The 16,555-nt window shown below is 61.9% G+C and overlaps 2 protein-coding genes across 2 annotated transcripts; both read left to right on the forward strand.

Moving 5' to 3' along the window:
* Nucleotides 1-36: 36 nt before the first annotated feature.
* On the forward strand, nt 37-6,969 carry ATP6V0B (ATPase H+ transporting V0 subunit b). Its single transcript, XM_059822078.1, has 8 exons — nt 37-122; nt 3,377-3,425; nt 3,925-4,008; nt 4,477-4,554; nt 5,189-5,258; nt 5,598-5,649; nt 6,113-6,303; nt 6,688-6,969. Exons 1-8 carry the CDS (start codon nt 56-58, stop codon nt 6,712-6,714), a joined length of 618 nt encoding a protein of 205 aa, XP_059678061.1. The 5' UTR covers nt 37-55; the 3' UTR covers nt 6,715-6,969.
* A 2,880-nt stretch (nt 6,970-9,849) lies between these two features.
* B4GALT2 (beta-1,4-galactosyltransferase 2) lies at nt 9,850-16,488 on the forward strand. Its single transcript, XM_059821710.1, has 7 exons — nt 9,850-9,864; nt 12,211-12,597; nt 12,963-13,198; nt 13,272-13,462; nt 13,718-13,840; nt 14,889-14,993; nt 15,152-16,488. Exons 2-7 carry the CDS (start codon nt 12,282-12,284, stop codon nt 15,300-15,302), a joined length of 1,122 nt encoding a protein of 373 aa, XP_059677693.1. The 5' UTR covers nt 9,850-9,864; nt 12,211-12,281; the 3' UTR covers nt 15,303-16,488.
* Nucleotides 16,489-16,555: the final 67 nt, after the last annotated feature.

Genomic DNA, 16,555 nt, shown 5'->3' on the forward strand with positions numbered 1-16,555 from the left:
CAGGTGACGCGCTCGCGCCCGTCCGGCCCGCTCCGCTTCGTCCCGCGCCGCCGCCATGACGGGGCTCGCGCTGCTGTACTCGGGGCTCGGCCTCGCCTTCTGGACCACGCTGCTGGGCGTCGGTCAGCGCCGGGACGTGGGGCAGAGGGGTTGGGGGCCGGGCTGGGAGGCAGAGTGGGCTGTGGGGCCGGGCTGTGGGTCACAGACAGGGCTGGGCGGAGGGGCAGAGGGGGCGGTGGGTCACAGGACGTGCTGGGCTGTGAGGCAGAGGAGTCTGTGGGGCTGGGCCGTGGGTCACAGACAGGGCCGGGCTGTGGGGGGCCGTGGGGCAGGAGGGGGCTCTGGGCGTGAGAAGAGACTGTGGCAGTAGCTCGGCCTTGTGTCCCTGTTGGCTACTCTCTTGCCGGAGAGGCTGGGGGGGTTTGCTGTGCCGTGGAAAAGGAAGGCGGGGGTAGAGGGGGTGCAACGTTGTCAGTCCCCCGGTGGCTGAGCTGCTCTCGGGCAGAGGCAGGAGGGCTGGCCCGTGGCCTGCCACGGCACTGGGAGCACTGCCGTAGGGCTCCTCAGCCTGGACATCGCCCCCCTGGGCGCTTTGAGCTGCTCCCTTAGAGGGCTCGGACCCGCAGCAGCGCCGTGTAACTGTCAGCTGCCATTGGATGCATGGCTTTCAGTGCTCTGAGCCTGTTCGGCTTGAGCAGTTGATTTGCTTCTCTGTGTGTGCTAGAGCAGAAAGGTACTGGTGCCAGTCAAGGATTGTGTTTGGATTTGGCAGATCAGGGGAGGTAAAGGTGCCTGGTTTTTCAGGTTGTGACAGTTGATGTCTCCTGGACGGAGGACATTGTCCTTCCGCTTTGCCAAGCTGTGGCGGCATAAGGAAACATGCAGGTTCATCTGGGTGATTGCAGAGCTGGTGCATGGCTCTGTTGCAGCTTGTGGCAGCCCAGGCTCTGCTGCTGATGGCGTTGGGCTCACCAGCACTGAGAAGGGTATTAATGCCCAAGAACTAGCGGGAAGATTTTGTGCTGGAGCTGCTGGTTATTTCCTCTTTCAGCACAGAGTAAACTGACCATGAGCCAGGCAGAGGCTGGGGAGATCTTGGCTCCTGTCTCAGCATTTGGGTGAGGGGAGAGACCAAGTTGGAAGCGGAGGATGTCTCACTCCCTCGTGTTTCCAGGGCCTGGTGAACCCAGTGCTGGGCCCAGGGCTGCCTTCCTGGGCTCTCTGAATCACGCAGCTTGCACCAGTGCAGACACACGCTGCGAACTTGAGACTGTCGGAAAATGTCGACAAGCTGAGCCCAGATACTCTTAACTTCCCCTGCCCTGTTGCAATCCCTTTTTCGGAAAACATGAGCAGGAAGTGGTCTTGCTCTGTGCAGTGTTGCAGTGGTGCCTCTCTGTGCTTTCCCTTCTTGTCCTGAGCCCTGCTTTGGTGCTCCAGTCCTGCTGCCCCAACTCTTTTCTGTCCTTGTGGCTGCAGGACTGGGAGCTAGAGCTCACAGGAAGGTGTCCTTCATCCTGTTTATTTTTTGTATGAATCCAAGGCTACACCTGTTCTTGAAGAGATGGAAGGTGCCCCAAGGATCTGCCCTGAGCTGGTTGTAGCTCCTCTTTACCACTCCTGGGGAGTGGTGGCAGCTCAGGCTGGTTGGGTTCAGTTCCTGTTCTGCCAGCCAAGCAGCAAAGCCAAAACACAAGTCCCAGACTGGCTGACTGAAGGTCACCAGGTGTTGTGGGCTGGGATGTGGCCTCCCTCCATGGTCCCTGGCCAAGGTGGGACCGTTCCTCATTTGTGTGTGTTGCAGCAGAGGAGTGGTGGGCATCACGATTCTGTGGGTGGGAGGAGTGACCAGCGTTACCGCTCCCCATTTTGGGGCCAGCTTGACTGGCGGTGCTTGTACGTTCTCCCAGTGCGCAGGGTGCTGAGCCCCAAGTTGCTCGTGGAGGGGTTTAGCACACAGGGACAATGGGGACATCCCTGCTGTGAGGCTGGCGGGTTTCCCTACACTGTAGCACTGAGGCTGTGCCGTGGGATGAGTCGTCCTGCAGGCCTTGGCCGTGGGCAGGGAAGGGCTCCTCCAACCTGGGGCATGTGGTCCTGCCCTTGTATTGCTGCCGGGCACATCACCAGCTTGCCATCACCCCTTGCCTCCAGGCTGCAACCCCAGGGGGAAGGGAGCAGCGGGATGCGTGCAGTGACCTCTTTGCTGCTTTTAAGCATTTCAGAAGTCTCCCATTTCCTCTTTTCTTGGCTGTACGTGGGGCTGGTGTCACACAGCCACTGGCTCTAGTCAGCAATGGTAGAGCCACCCCTTCACCCTCTTTATCTGGTGTGGAGCAGACAGTGCCACACTGCCTGCGCTTATCTGTTCCTTAGGGCCAGGTCACCCTCTCTTTTCCAGCTGCGCACTGTGAGCCATGCAAAGAGCAAGTGTCTATTCTGGTCTGCAGCCATGTTTCCTGCTCACGAGTTCAGAGCAAGGCAGGGTTTTGGTGTGAGCACCTCTGCGTGTGCTTGGGCTGCACAGGGCTGCTCGGTGCGACTCCTGGCTGCAATTCAGCACGGGAGAGGAACACTCGAGGTACAGCAGGGCAAGCTGTCCTTGTAATCCCTCCCTGGAAAGGAAGGGCTTTTCTGTGTTTCTCAGGGCTGCTGCACTCTGGTGTCTCCTGCCTGTGTTGGAGTACAAATTTCTCTGGAAATGACTAACCCTGGGGGAAACACTGAAGACAGCAGGCACATCTTGAACGTCCACAGCCTTGGAAAGGGGGTTGCTGGAGGGCAGCTGCAGCTTCTGATGTTGACGGGCTCCTGGCAAGTGGCACAGACCCTGGTGGGATGGTGACAGAGCAGCATGTGATGGTCCATCAGGGCACAGCCTTGCACCTCCTGCCTCCCATGTGAGAGAGAAGAGCTCACAGCTGGTCACCCAGTGCCATGGCTCTCCAGCAGAGCTGAGCCATTGGGTGCTGTGGATCGAGACTGTGCTGGGGCACAGGGCTGTGGGTTGCCCTTGAGTCCCTGCAGCTTGATGTGGTCTGTGGGCACTCAGCAGGGTCAAGGAACAGAAAATGGATGCAACAACCACAGCGATCCTCTTCTGGGCAGAGACTGAGATGGGATCTGAGAGTATCACAGGTCTGGGCTGTCTGTGTCCTGTGCTGATGTGGGAGTGCTGGGATCACTGGGACTGGACTTTGCAGGGACACCCTGCCCCACAGCTCTACATGCCTGGAGCCAGTCTTCCCAGTAACCTTCCTTTGTGCTGTGCTCCTGGGCCTCTGCCCTGGGGCTCTGCAGGTGGGGGAGGAAATGGCAGCACCATGCTGGTAACTGGTACCTGTCTGAAGGTTCCCATGTCACTCTTGCTTTCTAGGGATCTGTTACACAATATTTGACCTGGGCTTCCGCTTCGATGTGGCCTGGTGAGTTCCCTGTAAATACCGACATTCTCAGGGCTGTGTGATGAGGAGGTGGGTGGTGTTGGCAGCGCCTGCAGGGAAGAGCACTCGCATTTGAGCAATGGGCAGTGGTCACTGCATCGCTGGGGAACAAGAGCTACAGTGAGCGGGGAGCCTCCACTCCCCGTGAGGTAGGATAGATGCAGCCCACGTGTACATGTGGCTGGCTCCATACAGGGTCCTGGTGCAGCCATTACTGCCCTTCCCACCTCTCTCCCAGCCCACCCCCTCTCCCAGCCCAGGCTTCCCCGTCACAGGGAGGGTTTGGGAGGAAGGTCTCGGTCAATGTGGGTGAGGGTCCTGGGTTGCTGGCTGGCACAGAGAGGCTCTCATGTCCCACTGTCTGGCAGTGCCCAACCCATCTTGGACTGCATGATGGGGTAGGGGTACCTGTTGTGGGGCTGTGCACAATGACTAGAGGGTTTGGCCTGTGTGCTAACTCGGGGCACTTCTTCCTTTCCAGGTTCCTGACGGAGACCTCCCCCTTCATGTGGTCCAACCTGGGCATTGGCCTGGCCATCTCCCTGTCCGTCGTGGGAGCTGCCTGGTGAGTGGGGCTGGCTCTTCAGCAGGCTCCTGCTGTCCCACCTTGGTAGCTGGGTATACACTGTGGTTTCCCCATGGCAGGGCAGGGGCAGAATGGCGTGTGCATGCAGGAGTGTGGGTCACTGCAGCAGTGGGGCAGGGTTGCTGGGCTTCTGCGGGGGGGGGGGGGTGTCTCTGGGCAGCGTACCTCATGGGCTGCAACAGCAGTGGAGAGACAGGGATGTCCCCGGCTCTCTGGAAGCCGTATCCCTGAGCCCAGGCTGTGCAGTGGTGGCCTTTGTGCCCCAGCAGTTCTGCTGGTGTAGGTGGTGGAGCTTGGGACCACCTGTACCCTGGGGGTGGACAGACCAAGTCCGCAGTGTCCCCCAGCTGCATGCCTGATTCTTTGCTCAGCTGGAAAATCCTGGTTTCCCTGTTGAATCCTTCAGCGAGTGCCAGACCCTCCACCAACCACCCTTGTCTGCCACAGGGGGATTTACATCACGGGCTCCAGCATCATTGGTGGTGGAGTCAAAGCCCCTCGGATCAAAACCAAGAACCTGGTCAGGTAAGCACAGACCTGGGGTTAGTGCTCATGCTATGCCTGAGCAGGGCAGGTCCCAGCCTTGTGCAGAGGCTCCTGTCCTATCTCTAGCTGGGTGCTGCTGGCAGACTGTTCCTTGCTGAGCTGCTGATGCTGTTTGCTTTCAAAACAAAGAGCCCTTAAGGAGCCAGAGTGCTGCTTTGAAGAGTCACTGTGTGATACCATGCAGTGAATGAGTTGAACATGTTCAAAACAAACACCCTGAGATCACACTTCCTGCCTCAGGCAAGGGTTCCCCTGGCCAGACCTTTCACAGCCCTTCCCCGAAGGAGCAGAAGGGGGCTGGTGAAGGAGCAGAAGGGGGCTAGCGGAGGGCAGGGCTCCCTGGGCCTGCTTCCCACAGGGCTGCTGCAGCTTACTCAGGTGGCACAGCACAACCAGCACCCAGCCTTTGTGTTTGGCAGCTCCCCCTTGTTTGAGAGGAAAGCAGCGGGTGGGCTGGGCTGCCTTTCTGCCCTTGGCAGCAGTGGGGCAGGCTCAGATACAGCTGTGGAGGAGTCTGGCTGCTGACTGGCTGGCTGAGGACGAAGTGGCAAGGGCTGCTGGGGATGAGGCAGAGCCTGGGACACTGTGGTCAGACTTTGCCTTTCTCCCACAGCATCATTTTCTGCGAGGCTGTGGCCATCTACGGGATCATCATGGCAATTGTCATCAGTAACATGGCTGAGGTACAGGAGGACCTGGGCTGCCCTGCGCCGACCTCGGGGCCACGGTGGGGATGGGCAGTTGGGCATGGGCCAGCGTTGTGAGCAGTGGCCCTGTGGGGACTTTGGATGCTGTTGTGGCTCTGGGAGCTCCTGGGCTGGTGGTCTGTGCGGTGGCCCTTGTCCACACCGAAGAGTGGGTTGGGGGAGTACACACAACCAGGTGTCATGAAGCCACCCAGGAACATGGAGTCAGGGACCAGCTCTGGCCAAAATGTGGCTGCTTCATGCTGTATCAGGGACAGGTACCTCTCCCAGGGACCACAGACTTGCCACTAACTCAGGCCCTGTGCTTTCTCTCAGCCTTTCTCTGCAGTCACCCCAGAGGCAATTGGAGCCAGGAACTACCATGCAGGTAAGGACTGCTCAGCCCCTGGTGCCATGGCTGTGAGCATTGCCACCCCCTGAACGCCGCCTTTTGCTGCTCCCTCTGCCCTGGGCCGCAGAGAACAGGACTGCAGGGCCCGGCTTACCCGGCCTGTGGCCTGCTGCAGGTGTCTAAAGGACATGTGACTCTTCTCCCAAAAAGTGGCTTTTTAGTTACCTTCTCGAGGCCTTCCTGCAGCCAGCAGGGCTGTGCTGCCCAGCGGCAGCACTTCTCCTCCCACGGGCAGCAGCAGATTGCTGTCACCCACTGGCCTGGTGCCGTGGGAGCCGGGGAGTGCCCTGGAGCAGTCCTGCTCTCCAAACAGGAAGATGCTGGCGGGTGCTTGGCAGCTCTGGGTCTTCTGTCGCCTCAAGGCAGAGCTGCTGCAGCATGCCCTGGGTGCAGGTGGAAGGGGGTTACTCCCTGCTCTTGCAATGTTCCTCTCTCACAGGTTTTTCCATGTTTGGAGCTGGTCTGACCGTGGGGTTGTGCAATCTCTTCTGTGGTGTGTGTGTGGGCATTGTGGGCAGCGGGGCTGCCCTGGCTGATGCCCAGAACGCCAGCCTCTTCGTCAAGATCCTGATCGTGGAGATCTTTGGCAGTGCCATAGGGCTGTTTGGGGTCATCGTTGCTATCCTGCAGGTACCTGCCTCCTGGGGCCACCAGGCTTCTGTGAGCACAAGGTGCCTGTCACCCTGGGTGCACTTCAGCTCCGGGGAGACACACCTGGGCTCCAGCACAGTCCTCTGCATTGCGATGGGGAGGCTGCTCACAAGATCTGGGGTGGCACAGCTCTCCCCACAGCATACAGTGCCTATTTGCAGCAGTGTGTATTCTTTTGATGGTCCCTCTGAGCAACCGTCACCGAGGGTGTCACTTTGAGTGCACCCTGTGTGATGCTTGTGTCTTATCGGTGGGGCTGTTAAGCTGTCTGCAGCTTCTGGACAATCCTGGGGTGCCTGGGTGGGACTGGGGTGCTGGGCTGGGGTTGTGGGGCATGGCCTAACCTCTCTTTTTTCTTTCTAGACATCTAAAGTAAAAATGGGCAACTGAGCCCTGTCCCACCCAGCCTGTTCCAGCCTGCCCCAAGAGGTGCTGTATATACTTATTTAATGTTTCTATCCCTGATCGGGGCGGGAGCTGCCCGGCAGCGGGAGCGGGGAGCGGCCCCTTGGAAGAAACAAGTCTCTCTGTGTGAATTCTACCCCCAGCTGCCTGGCCCAGCCCGCGAGGCCCTGCTGCTGCGTGTCCCCGGTGTGTGTAGAATCGATCACCAGTGCAATTCTGTGTCCGTGAAATAAATATGGTTCTCGTCCAAGGATGCAGCTCTTCCTCTGCCCTGCGTGTGCCAGGGAGGCTTGTAGAGAGCAAGCGCTGATTTGGGCTGAACCCCTGCTCAGGGGTTCCCCTCTGTGCCTCTGGCAAAGTCCCTGTCCTGCTCCAGGTGCTGGGTGGTGTCCTCCCTGTGTGGGGTTAACCCTGCTGCCTGCTCAGCCTGCAAGAGGCCGCCCTCTCTGGGCTGTGCGAACAGAGCTCTGCCTTGCTGCCCAGAGCAGGTAGGATGCTGCTGGAGCAGGCAGCTCTGTGCTGCCTCTGCCAGGCTCCTGCCAGTGCTGGTACTGCCCCATGCAAAGCACGCAGGAGGCACAGGCTGGTTTGGACCTTTCGGCTCCCATCCAGGTAGTTTAGCACAGAGAGGGAGTGTATGCAGTGTCCATAGCCCCATTGTGCAGCTGGGGAGCATGAGAAGGGCAGAGGAACAAAGCTTTACCCCTTCAAAGGCTGTTCTCCAGCCAGCAGCTCCCTTGTGTTACTGTTGGCTGGGTGCTGGGGCTCTCCAGTCTGCAGTGCCCCTCCATCCCCGGGGGCCCTGGCAGAGGTCTTGGGGACACACACACACCCACCCTTTGTGCTATCTCTGCTCCCCTCTCCCTGACTGTGGTGAATACAGCATGGGGAAGCTAGCTGTGGGCAGCTGGGCCTGCAGGTTTTCCGCTGCCTGGGGGAAGGGAAGAACAAGGTCCTCCTGCCTCCGCTCTGCAGAGAGCCTGAAGCTGATGCTTTTGCAGTCTGCTGTATTCAGCACAAGGCTCTCATCCTACTGTGCTGCCAGCACACCTTTGTAGGGGGAGCATCTGTCCCCTGGTGCTGTTAGTGCTGCGTCAGAGTGGATGCATGCCTGGAGCTGCCCATCTCTTCCCACCGGGATGCAACAGGCTGGGGTGGTGGTGGGGCTGCTGGAGCTGGGGAAGTGTTTATGCCTGCTGATTTTTGCCCTTGTGACTAGGGCAGCTGCCTTGGCACGGCCTCTCTGAGCTCTGCCCATTTCCCAGCTCCGCTCACCATTGTCCTGTGCGTTTTGGGACAGCAGTGTCTCAGCCTGGGGCATGGGAAGACTGCTGCACAAACCAAGCCACTGTTCCAGCCAGCTGTACTGGCTGCTCTGGGGCTGGAGGCTGCAACAGGAGCTCTGTGTGCCCCATGTAATGGCAGGGACGCAATCTGGGTCCTGCCTGCTCAGAAGAAAGGGTGTCAGGCGTGGGCAGAGTTTTGCCTGTCCTTTGTGAGGGTTGTACCCCCATCCCCTGGCATTGCCGCTGCTGAGCCAGAGATGTTTGAAGCCCCTGGGAGCTGCAGGGCTGTCCTGTCAGATCTGCGCCGAACTCATGGGGCTGCCTTCAGGAAGGAGACGCCTGGGGTTGGAGAGCCTGCACTGGCAGTGGAGAAGCTGCTCCATGGGTTAATCATTTTCCTAGTTAACAACTGTCTTGAAAGACTCACCTTCTTGTCCTTCAGTGATGGGTCTCACCCTGCACTGCCTTGGCTTGATAGAAATCCACCTGCTGTCAGAAACCTCCCTCTGCGAGGTGCTTTTCTGCCCTCTTAAGTACCGCCTGTGTGTATCACGGCTTTGGCAGGGGAACGGGCTCTGGACTTGCCCATGGGCACCTTGTGAGGACACAAGACCCACTAGGACTGGTCTCGCCGTAGCGTGGGTGGCCCATGGTCCCCTTCCCGCAGCCAGCAGTGTTGAGGTGACCACACCCTGTGCTCCCTTGTTCCGGGTACTTGTGCTTGGTTGGGTTGTAGGCCTTTGCACTTGGGTGTGCTAAATACCTGCTGCTCAAGCGTGGAGAAAAAGCTTACGCAGGGCTCCGGCATCTTGCACCTCATCTCGTTTAGGAGCAGCGGCAGCGGGAGTGAAAAGATGATTTGGTGATTGCGTGTAAGTACTTGTGAGGGAAATGCTACCTGCTGAAAGGCCGCACCAAGACCTGGAGGCAGAAGTTGGACAGCTTTCAGCAGGGCTTGCTTGCAGGGGTGGAGCAGGGCTGGGCTGGTTGGGTGCCACTCCGATCTCTGTAGCAAGGTTGTTTTCTGAAGGGAGCTGCCATGGGGCAGAGGGAAAGCCCTCGCTCCAGTGAGCGGCCTGGCACAGGCACGACGAGAGGTCTCGGAGGACAGGGACGGCTCAGAACGGGCAAAAACGCCATGGGGTGGCTGGCAAGAAGGGAAGGGCTGCGGACGACACAAAAATTAACGCGTGGTGAGCCGAACTGTCGGTGGGACCAGCCCAGGATCTTTCGGTGTTGCCATTGTGGTAGGGAGAGTGACATTCATTGCTAGGAAACACCGAGAAACAGGGAAAGGGTGGGGGAGAAAGGAGCCACAAATAGGTTGCGGCGGGCGCTGAGCCAGCACCAACACTCGGGGGCGCGGGAGTCGCCCTGGGTGGGTCGGGGAAGGCGCTGCCTCCCACGCTGCCGAAAACGCAGCAGGAAGGAGGGGAGAAAGAAGCACAGCGCGACCCTGGCCCTGTGTCCCCGGGGGTGCGCGGAGCGTCCCCGCTGTCGGGGCAGTGGCCGAGGGCTGAGCATCTCGGGGCGGAGCGGGGGGAGTCTCCCTCCGCCGGCTCCCGGCGGGGCTGCCCTCGCCCGACGGCAGCGCGGTCCCGGAGCGCGGGGCGGTCGTCGTCGTCGGCCCCGCCCGGTGCGGCGGCGGGCGGAGCCGGCGTGCGGGCGCGGCCCCGTCTCCCTGCGGCTCTCGGTGGTGCGGCGGCCCGGCCGGCAGGGCCCCCCCGCAGCCCCGGGCATGGGAGCCCGCGGGCCGGCGGCCGGGGCTGGAGGAGGAAGAGGAAGAGGAGGAGGAGGCGGCGGGGGCCGCTGACCGCCGCCGGGGCGGCGCGGCAGCACCGAGGCCGCGGTGAGTGGAGCGGCGCGGACAGGCCTGGCCGGGTGGGGGAGGCCCGGGACGGCCCCGGGACGCGACCGGGGGGCTGCGATCCCGGTCACTTATGGGTAGCACCGTCCCGGCTGGGGAAAAAGCTGCTTTTTCGGGTTGTTTCTCATTTTTTAGTAAGTTTGTGTGTGTGTCGGGGACTGGGAAAAATTTGGGGAGGGTTGGTCCTGCTGAACGTGCCCCCTCGCCTCGCTTTTGGCCAGGAGAAGGGAGGCGCGGGGGGGAGATGATGGCCCCCTTTGGTGGCACCGGGGCCATCGGCTCCCCGCCCCCCCCCCGCCTCCCTTCTCCCGGCCCAGGGATTTCCTGCGGGAAGAAGGATGAAGCCCATGGGGATGAGCATCCCCTCCAAAACGAGCATCACCAGCCCCATGGCGCACACCACACCGGGGTGAATCCCTGGGGACCAGCTCCCCAGCCCCAGGTTGCTTTCGGCCTCTCACACCCTGTGAAGATGCTGTGGTGTAGGGGGGGATAACATCATATTTTGTAGACCCTCGCTTGTTTTTAAGCCCACTCATGTTCATGGCATCCCGTGGCTGCTGTTTGATGGAGCGCTTAGCTTTTGTTCCTGTCAAGCATCACTCTCTGCTCGCCTCGTGGACCACCCCGCTAAAGGGTCCCTAAAACCCGCTCTTATTTTTCCCTAGCACCTCCCCGCCTGGCTGCCTAGATGCCACCGCTCCATGTGCTGCCTGCTGTGAGGGCTGTGCTTTTTGGGGAGGATTTCTGGCAGACGCTGGGGGCAGGCAGGTCCCTACGTAAAGGGCCCTGCTGGGTGACAGGACGCTGTGACTGTGAGAAGGTTTGGCAGATAAAGATAAACCCGGCTTTTCTCCAAAGGGCGACTTTCTAGAAAAAACCTGGATGAGGGGTTGGGGTGCTAGGGCACGCCAGGAGACCCCTGCCTGTGGGGACCCCATTCTGCATCCTGTGGAGAGAGAGGGCGGACAAAGGTGGAACATGGGGCTCAGAGCCTTTTCCAGCACCTCTCTGCCTGCGGTGGGCTCTTGCCAGCACCCCACTGCCTGCCGGCGTCAGCCCAGCGGCAGGGGGAGGGCAGCTGGAGTGGGGTTGGGTGGGGGGTCCTGCTTTGCACCTCGGCTCCGATCCCTGCTCCCAACTGGTGCTGCCGTCACTGCCAGCTCGGTGCCCTGCAGCTCCCCGGCAGCCCCACTGGCCAGGGCTGGCAGCTGCTGGTGGACTGGCCCCAGGCCTTGGGCTGGTTGCCAGCACCCTTGGGTTCTAGCTGTGCTCCTGCCAGGGGGTCTTGCCACAGCTCCCCACCTGCTGGGGTCCCCCGGGGATCTCTGCAGCAACACTGCCCTGTCCCTAGGGCCTTGCAAGCCCCTGTGCCTGTCCCTCGTCGTTGCCTTGCCCTGTCCTAGCAGCTTCCCTGAGAGTGGGGACCAGGGCAGGGACCGGGGCAGGAACTGGGGTGCACGGCCGTGCTGCGGCCTGAGCCCTCACAGTGGCGGGGCTGGGAAGGGCCAGACAGTTTGGCTCAGCTAGGGCTCTCCGGTGACTCTCCCTGCTGCCTTCCCAGCAGGGCTCTGGCCCGGCTCCAGGTGTCATGTGGGAGATAAGGGGACCCTGGCTCCCAGCGGCTCCTGGTGTCCTGGGGGGCCTCGCCACGGGCAGCAAGAGGAGAGAGGACCCATGCCACTGGCTGTAAGCTGGACTCCTCTGGACGTGGGGGGTCTTTGCCCCAGGGGCCGGGACGTCCCGCTCAGCTTGGCTCCGTGTCTGCCATGCAGCTGCTCGCTCCACTGGGTGCCCCGAGGAGGGCCCCTGCCAGCATGGAGCTCGCTGCTGCTGGCCTCGCTTCGGTACTGCTGCTGGGGTGCAGCGCTGCCGGGTGGGTTAGGACAGGGAGCAGGAAAATGGGGTGCCTCGGAAGGGAGTGGCTGGTGGGGACACCCACAGTACACTCGGGACACCCCAGGCTGGCTGCATTTTGGAGAGCATGACCTTCAAGGGCCCAGCCTCCACGGAGGCTCTTTGTGGCACCCGTGAGGGTATCCCCACCCCCTGCTTGGGGGGTGACTGTGAGTGGGTCTGGCCCGGTCTTGGCCTTGGAAAGCGGGGAGGAGACTTGCTGTGTGGGGCTGGGACCTTTCGCGTCTTCATGGCTGTGCCTTCAGAGCAGGGGTCTGAGCACAGCATCCCCACGGGGTGCTCTCTGACATACCAACCTGCGAGCCCATCACCTTCTCATCAGGCCTGCGCTGCTCCCGCTGCCCTGGTGTCGTTCAGGCTGGGGGTGGGGGCTCAGGCTGGCAGTGTCCTGAGTGTGGGGTGTCTTGGCAGGATCAGGACCGTGGCTGGAGCCGCCCCCCTGCCCCGCTGAGCGCACATGTCCGCCTGCCCGTGCCCGGAAGATGACCAGGCTGCTCTTGGGGGTGACCCTGGAAAGGATTTGCAAGGCCGTGCTACTGCTCTGCCTGCTCCACTTCGTCATCATCATGATCCTCTACTTCGACGTCTATGCGCAGCACCTGGATTTCTTCAGCCGCTTCAACGCCAGGAACACCTCGCGCGCCCACCCCTTCTTCAACTCATCCCGCCCCAACGGCACTGTCCCCAGCTACGGGCCGGCCGGTGCTGAGGCCCCATCCCCCAGCGCCAAGCCCAACGCCAACCAGTCCGCCACCGAGAAGCCCTTGCAGCCCTGCCAGGAGACACCTCCCGGTTTAGGTGAGATGTGTGGGGCAAGCGTGGGGGGTAGTTGGTCCCTGGCTCTGAGCATGGGGCTTGTGGGTGGCACCCCTGTCCCCCAGGCCCTGGGCATGGCTTCCTGGTGGTCCCAGGGGTGGAGCAGTGGAGAAACCCCAGCCTGGAACTGTTATCAGGACAGCTGGTTTCGGGTTTCGTTAGTGGCTTGCCCAGTCTCTCTGCGCCTGTTTGGGAAAGGTTTTGGGCATTCTCTGCCCTCGGCAGTGCTGGTCCCCCTTGCAGGTCCCCCTCTCTGTTTGCTCCACCGGTCTGGCTGGGAGCAGCAGGTGACCATGATCCAGACCATGTCCTGTCGTGCGGGCATCACCCTGCCCTCCCTCTTGCAGTCGGGCGCCTGCTCATCGAGTTCAGCTCTCCCATGAGCATGGAGCGGGTGCAGCGGGAGAACCCTGATGTGCGCCAGGGCGGCAAGTACACCCCTCCAGACTGCCTGCCCCGGCAGAAGGTGGCCATCCTCATCCCTTTCCGGCACCGCGAACACCACCTCAAGTACTGGCTGCACTACCTGCACCCCATCCTGCGCCGGCAGAAGGTGGCTTACGGCATCTACATCATCAACCAGGTGAGAGGGGCAGGGGCAAGGGGTTGGTGGGGCCGGGGTAGGCAGGCAGGCATAGCTGAGCTCTGTCCTGCAGTTTGGCGAGGACACCTTCAACCGGGCCAAGCTGCTCAACGTGGGGTTCCTGGAGGCCCTCAAGGATGACGAGGAGTACGACTGCTTCATCTTCAGCGATGTGGACCTCATCCCCATGGACGACCGCAACCTCTATCGCTGCTACGAGCAGCCACGGCACTTTGCTGTTGGCATGGACAAGTTTGGGTTCAGGTGGGTGCTCTGCGGGGCTGGGGTGTTTCCCTGGGCAGGGCTGGGATGATGCCAGGGCCACCAACCTTGGTGGTCGCCCAGGGCAGGTGTGGGGTCACTGGCTTCAACTGTGAACATGGGACGGGAGAGGGCACATAGCCCTGGGTGGGAGGGTGACACAGAGGAGGGCCGGTGCTTGTCCCTGGGGGTCCCTGTGGGGCTGGCCCCCATCCCTGCCTGTCCATGGGGGCTGACCTGTTTGCTGTCACCCTGCAGGCTGCCCTACGCTGGCTACTTCGGTGGCGTCTCTGGGCTAAGCAAGTCCCAGTTCCTGAAGATCAATGGCTTTCCCAATGAGTACTGGGGCTGGGGAGGAGAGGACGATGACATCTTTAACCGGTAGGTGCCAACCCCTCGCCAGCACTGGCTGGTTGGGCTGTGCTGGGGCTCCCCGCCGAGCACTGACCTGGCACCCTCACCAGCACCAGGACTCCTGATTTTGTGGGCGATGTGCACGGTGCATGCCACGTGGCAGGGACGGATATAGTTACCCTCCAACCTGAGGGTTGGTGACCCTCATGGATCGAACTGTCCCTTCCCAGGGTTTTGGGGGGCTGTGGGGCACACATGTGCCTTTCTTGTGGCTGAACACCCCCCGGTGTGGTGGGACCCAGCCCCCTCCCGCTGCGGTGTGAGCTGCGCCAGCGGGGCAGGCCAGGGCTGGGATGCTAAACTTGGACGTGTCCAGGGCTGGGATGTAAAACTTGGAAGTGTCTTGGTGGCGGCCACGCAGCAGCCAAACAGGCATTTCTGCTGGCAGCCGGCAGGCTGCAGCACAGCCGCGTGCAGAGCTGGAGCTGAATCACCCCGCACGCACCCCATGTTGGGTGCCAGAGCCGGATGGCTCCTGCCTCATCTCCCATGGGTTTCCCTACAGCGCTGACCAGGGGAGCAGCGAGCAGCTGGTGGTCCACAACCAGCCTGTAATGGCTGGGTGATCAAAACACACTTGCAGGTGCTGCAGGCACAGTGGCACGGTTGCAGTTTCTGCCCGAGGTGGGCTCAGGGTAGCGAACAAGCAGCGTGTGGAGCTCTGGGAGAGCTTCAGGCAGCCCCTAACGTGTGTGTGGGGCCCCCGAGGGAAGGGCCAGGCACTGGCATTTGGAGAATGTAAACGGCACGGGCTGACCACAGCTGCCAGCCTGCGGAGTGGGAGGTCGCTGGGTGGGAGCGGTGCTGTGGGCACGCTCTCCTGTGAGGCATGCGGCACCCTCAGTTGTGGCACCGGCCTGGCTGTGGTCTGGCTTTGCTCAGCTTGGCTTGGCACAGTCCTGTTTAAGCAGGGATGGGTTTATTTGGGCCGGGGGCTGACCCCAGAGGTCTCTGGGCCGGGGAATGTCCCATCCTGGTGCCTGCACGCTGATCCCCCCTTGCTCCCGGCCCCCAGCATCTCCCTGAATGGCATGAAGGTGTCGAGGCCTGACATCCGCATCGGGAGGTACCGCATGATCAAGCATGAACGCGACAAACACAACGAGCCCAACCCGCAGAGGTGAGTGAGCTGCAGGGGCCAGGGCAGCCGGGACACTGGGTTATCGCTGGGCAGCCTCCGGCCATTGGGTCCCCTGCCCCGCTCACCCCCGCGGAGGTCCGGCACCATGGCAAGCGCCCCCAGCTCTCCCCGCCTCATCCCACTCCCATTTCCACCAGATTCACCAAAATCCAGAACACCAAAATGACGATGAAGAGGGATGGGATCAGCTCGCTGCAGTACCGGCTGGTGGAGGTCTCGCGCCAGCCCATGTACACCAACATCACGGTGGAGATCGGCAGGCCGCCCCCGCGCCTGGCCCGGGGCTAGTGCTTGCCGCGCCGGCAGAGCCGCCTGGAGAAGGCTCTGTGCCCAGGCTTGCTGGGCACAGCAGGTTTTGCCCCAGCTCGAGAGCCAGGACTGGATGGGGATGTTTTTTTGCCTACTCTGCTGCCTTCTGGAGACGGCCGCCCCCCAACCCACCCCTCGTCCCCAGGATTTCTCTGTCCCCCCCGTCCCCACGAGTGTGTTTGCAGGACCCCCGCCCCGTACCCGGTGTGTTGGCAGATGAGCCTGGCTGCCCCGCATGCGGCTCCTGGTGCAGAGGGAGGTGGCAGCCCCAGCCCTGGCGAGGAGCCCCATGCCCGCACCAGCTCCTGCCTGTACCCCAGGCAGGGAGGGTGAGATCCCGCTGCTCCGGGAGAGCTGGGGGGGTCCCCACCAGCGCTGCAAGAAGCGGGGTGCAGGCTTCCCCCTTTGCCAGCGCTGGTGCTGCTGCTGCCGCAGCCAGGGGTGGGAGCAGCCTGGGCCTCCCTGAGCAGGCAGGACGGTGCCACCCCAGCCAGGCGCTGCCTGCACTGCTGGGCACGCAGACGTGGCTCGCTGTCTTCCTCTGCTTTTTTGTCTGGTGCTTAGAGCCGGGCCCCATCTCAGCTCTGCCCAACAGAGACCTCTGGTTAGCGAATGCCTCTCGCTGTGCCTCAGTTTCCCCAGGGCTGGGGGGTGGCGGCTGTATCCTGTCCCCCCTCCCCAAAGGCAGATGCTGTGTGTGCGTGTGCAGCCCTTGCCTGTGCCTGCCCTCCCCACTTTGGGGGGGGGATGGGGCTCATTTGAACTCCCTCAGCCCCTCTCAGCAGGGGCTGGCCTGGGGGGGGCGGCTGCCCCATGGCTCTCTGCAGCAGTGGGTGCCCCACAGGTGGTTTGGGGGCCATTGAAGTCTCCCCCTTCTCTGTCTTCCCCCCTCCAGGCCTGGGGCAGGGGGCTTTGAGCAGGAGAGGCTGGGCCCGTGCAGGGTGGGTGCCCCGTGCCCCTCTGTGGGGCTGGGAGTCCCGGCACCCCCTGTACCCCGTGGGGGGCCAGGGCCAGTGGACCTGGGAGTGGGGCAGCATGCCGGGGCAGGGGGGCACCGGCAACTTTTGTACATTTGAATGTCTGACCCTTTTTTTGAGCGTACGTTGAATGCAGCGTTCGGTCGTAGAGACCGGGGTTTTTGTATTTAATAAAAGTTTCAAAAGTTTGTGGGGCTGGGGGAGTCACCATGAGGTGGGGCACTTTCAGCATCCATGTGGGGGGTGGGGGGCAGC

This window comes from Gavia stellata, chromosome 10, assembly GCF_030936135.1.
Source record: "Gavia stellata isolate bGavSte3 chromosome 10, bGavSte3.hap2, whole genome shotgun sequence".
NCBI lineage: Eukaryota > Metazoa > Chordata > Aves > Gaviiformes > Gaviidae > Gavia > Gavia stellata.

Bases quoted from the DNA above. Each gene is read 5' to 3' on its own strand.
- ATP6V0B (XM_059822078.1), top strand. From the start codon at position 56: ATGACGGGGCTCGCGCTGCTGTACTCGGGGCTCGGCCTCGCCTTCTGG. The intron at 123-3,376 runs GTCAGCGCCGGG...CTTGCTTTCTAG, and splicing joins GACCACGCTGCTGGGCGTCG to GGATCTGTTACACAATATTT. The intron at 4,009-4,476 runs GTGAGTGGGGCT...TGTCTGCCACAG, and splicing joins TCCGTCGTGGGAGCTGCCTG to GGGGATTTACATCACGGGCT.
- B4GALT2 (XM_059821710.1), top strand. From the start codon at position 12,282: ATGACCAGGCTGCTCTTGGGGGTGACCCTGGAAAGGATTTGCAAGGCC. The intron at 12,598-12,962 runs GTGAGATGTGTG...TCCCTCTTGCAG, and splicing joins GGAGACACCTCCCGGTTTAG to TCGGGCGCCTGCTCATCGAG. The intron at 14,994-15,151 runs GTGAGTGAGCTG...CATTTCCACCAG, and splicing joins AACGAGCCCAACCCGCAGAG to ATTCACCAAAATCCAGAACA.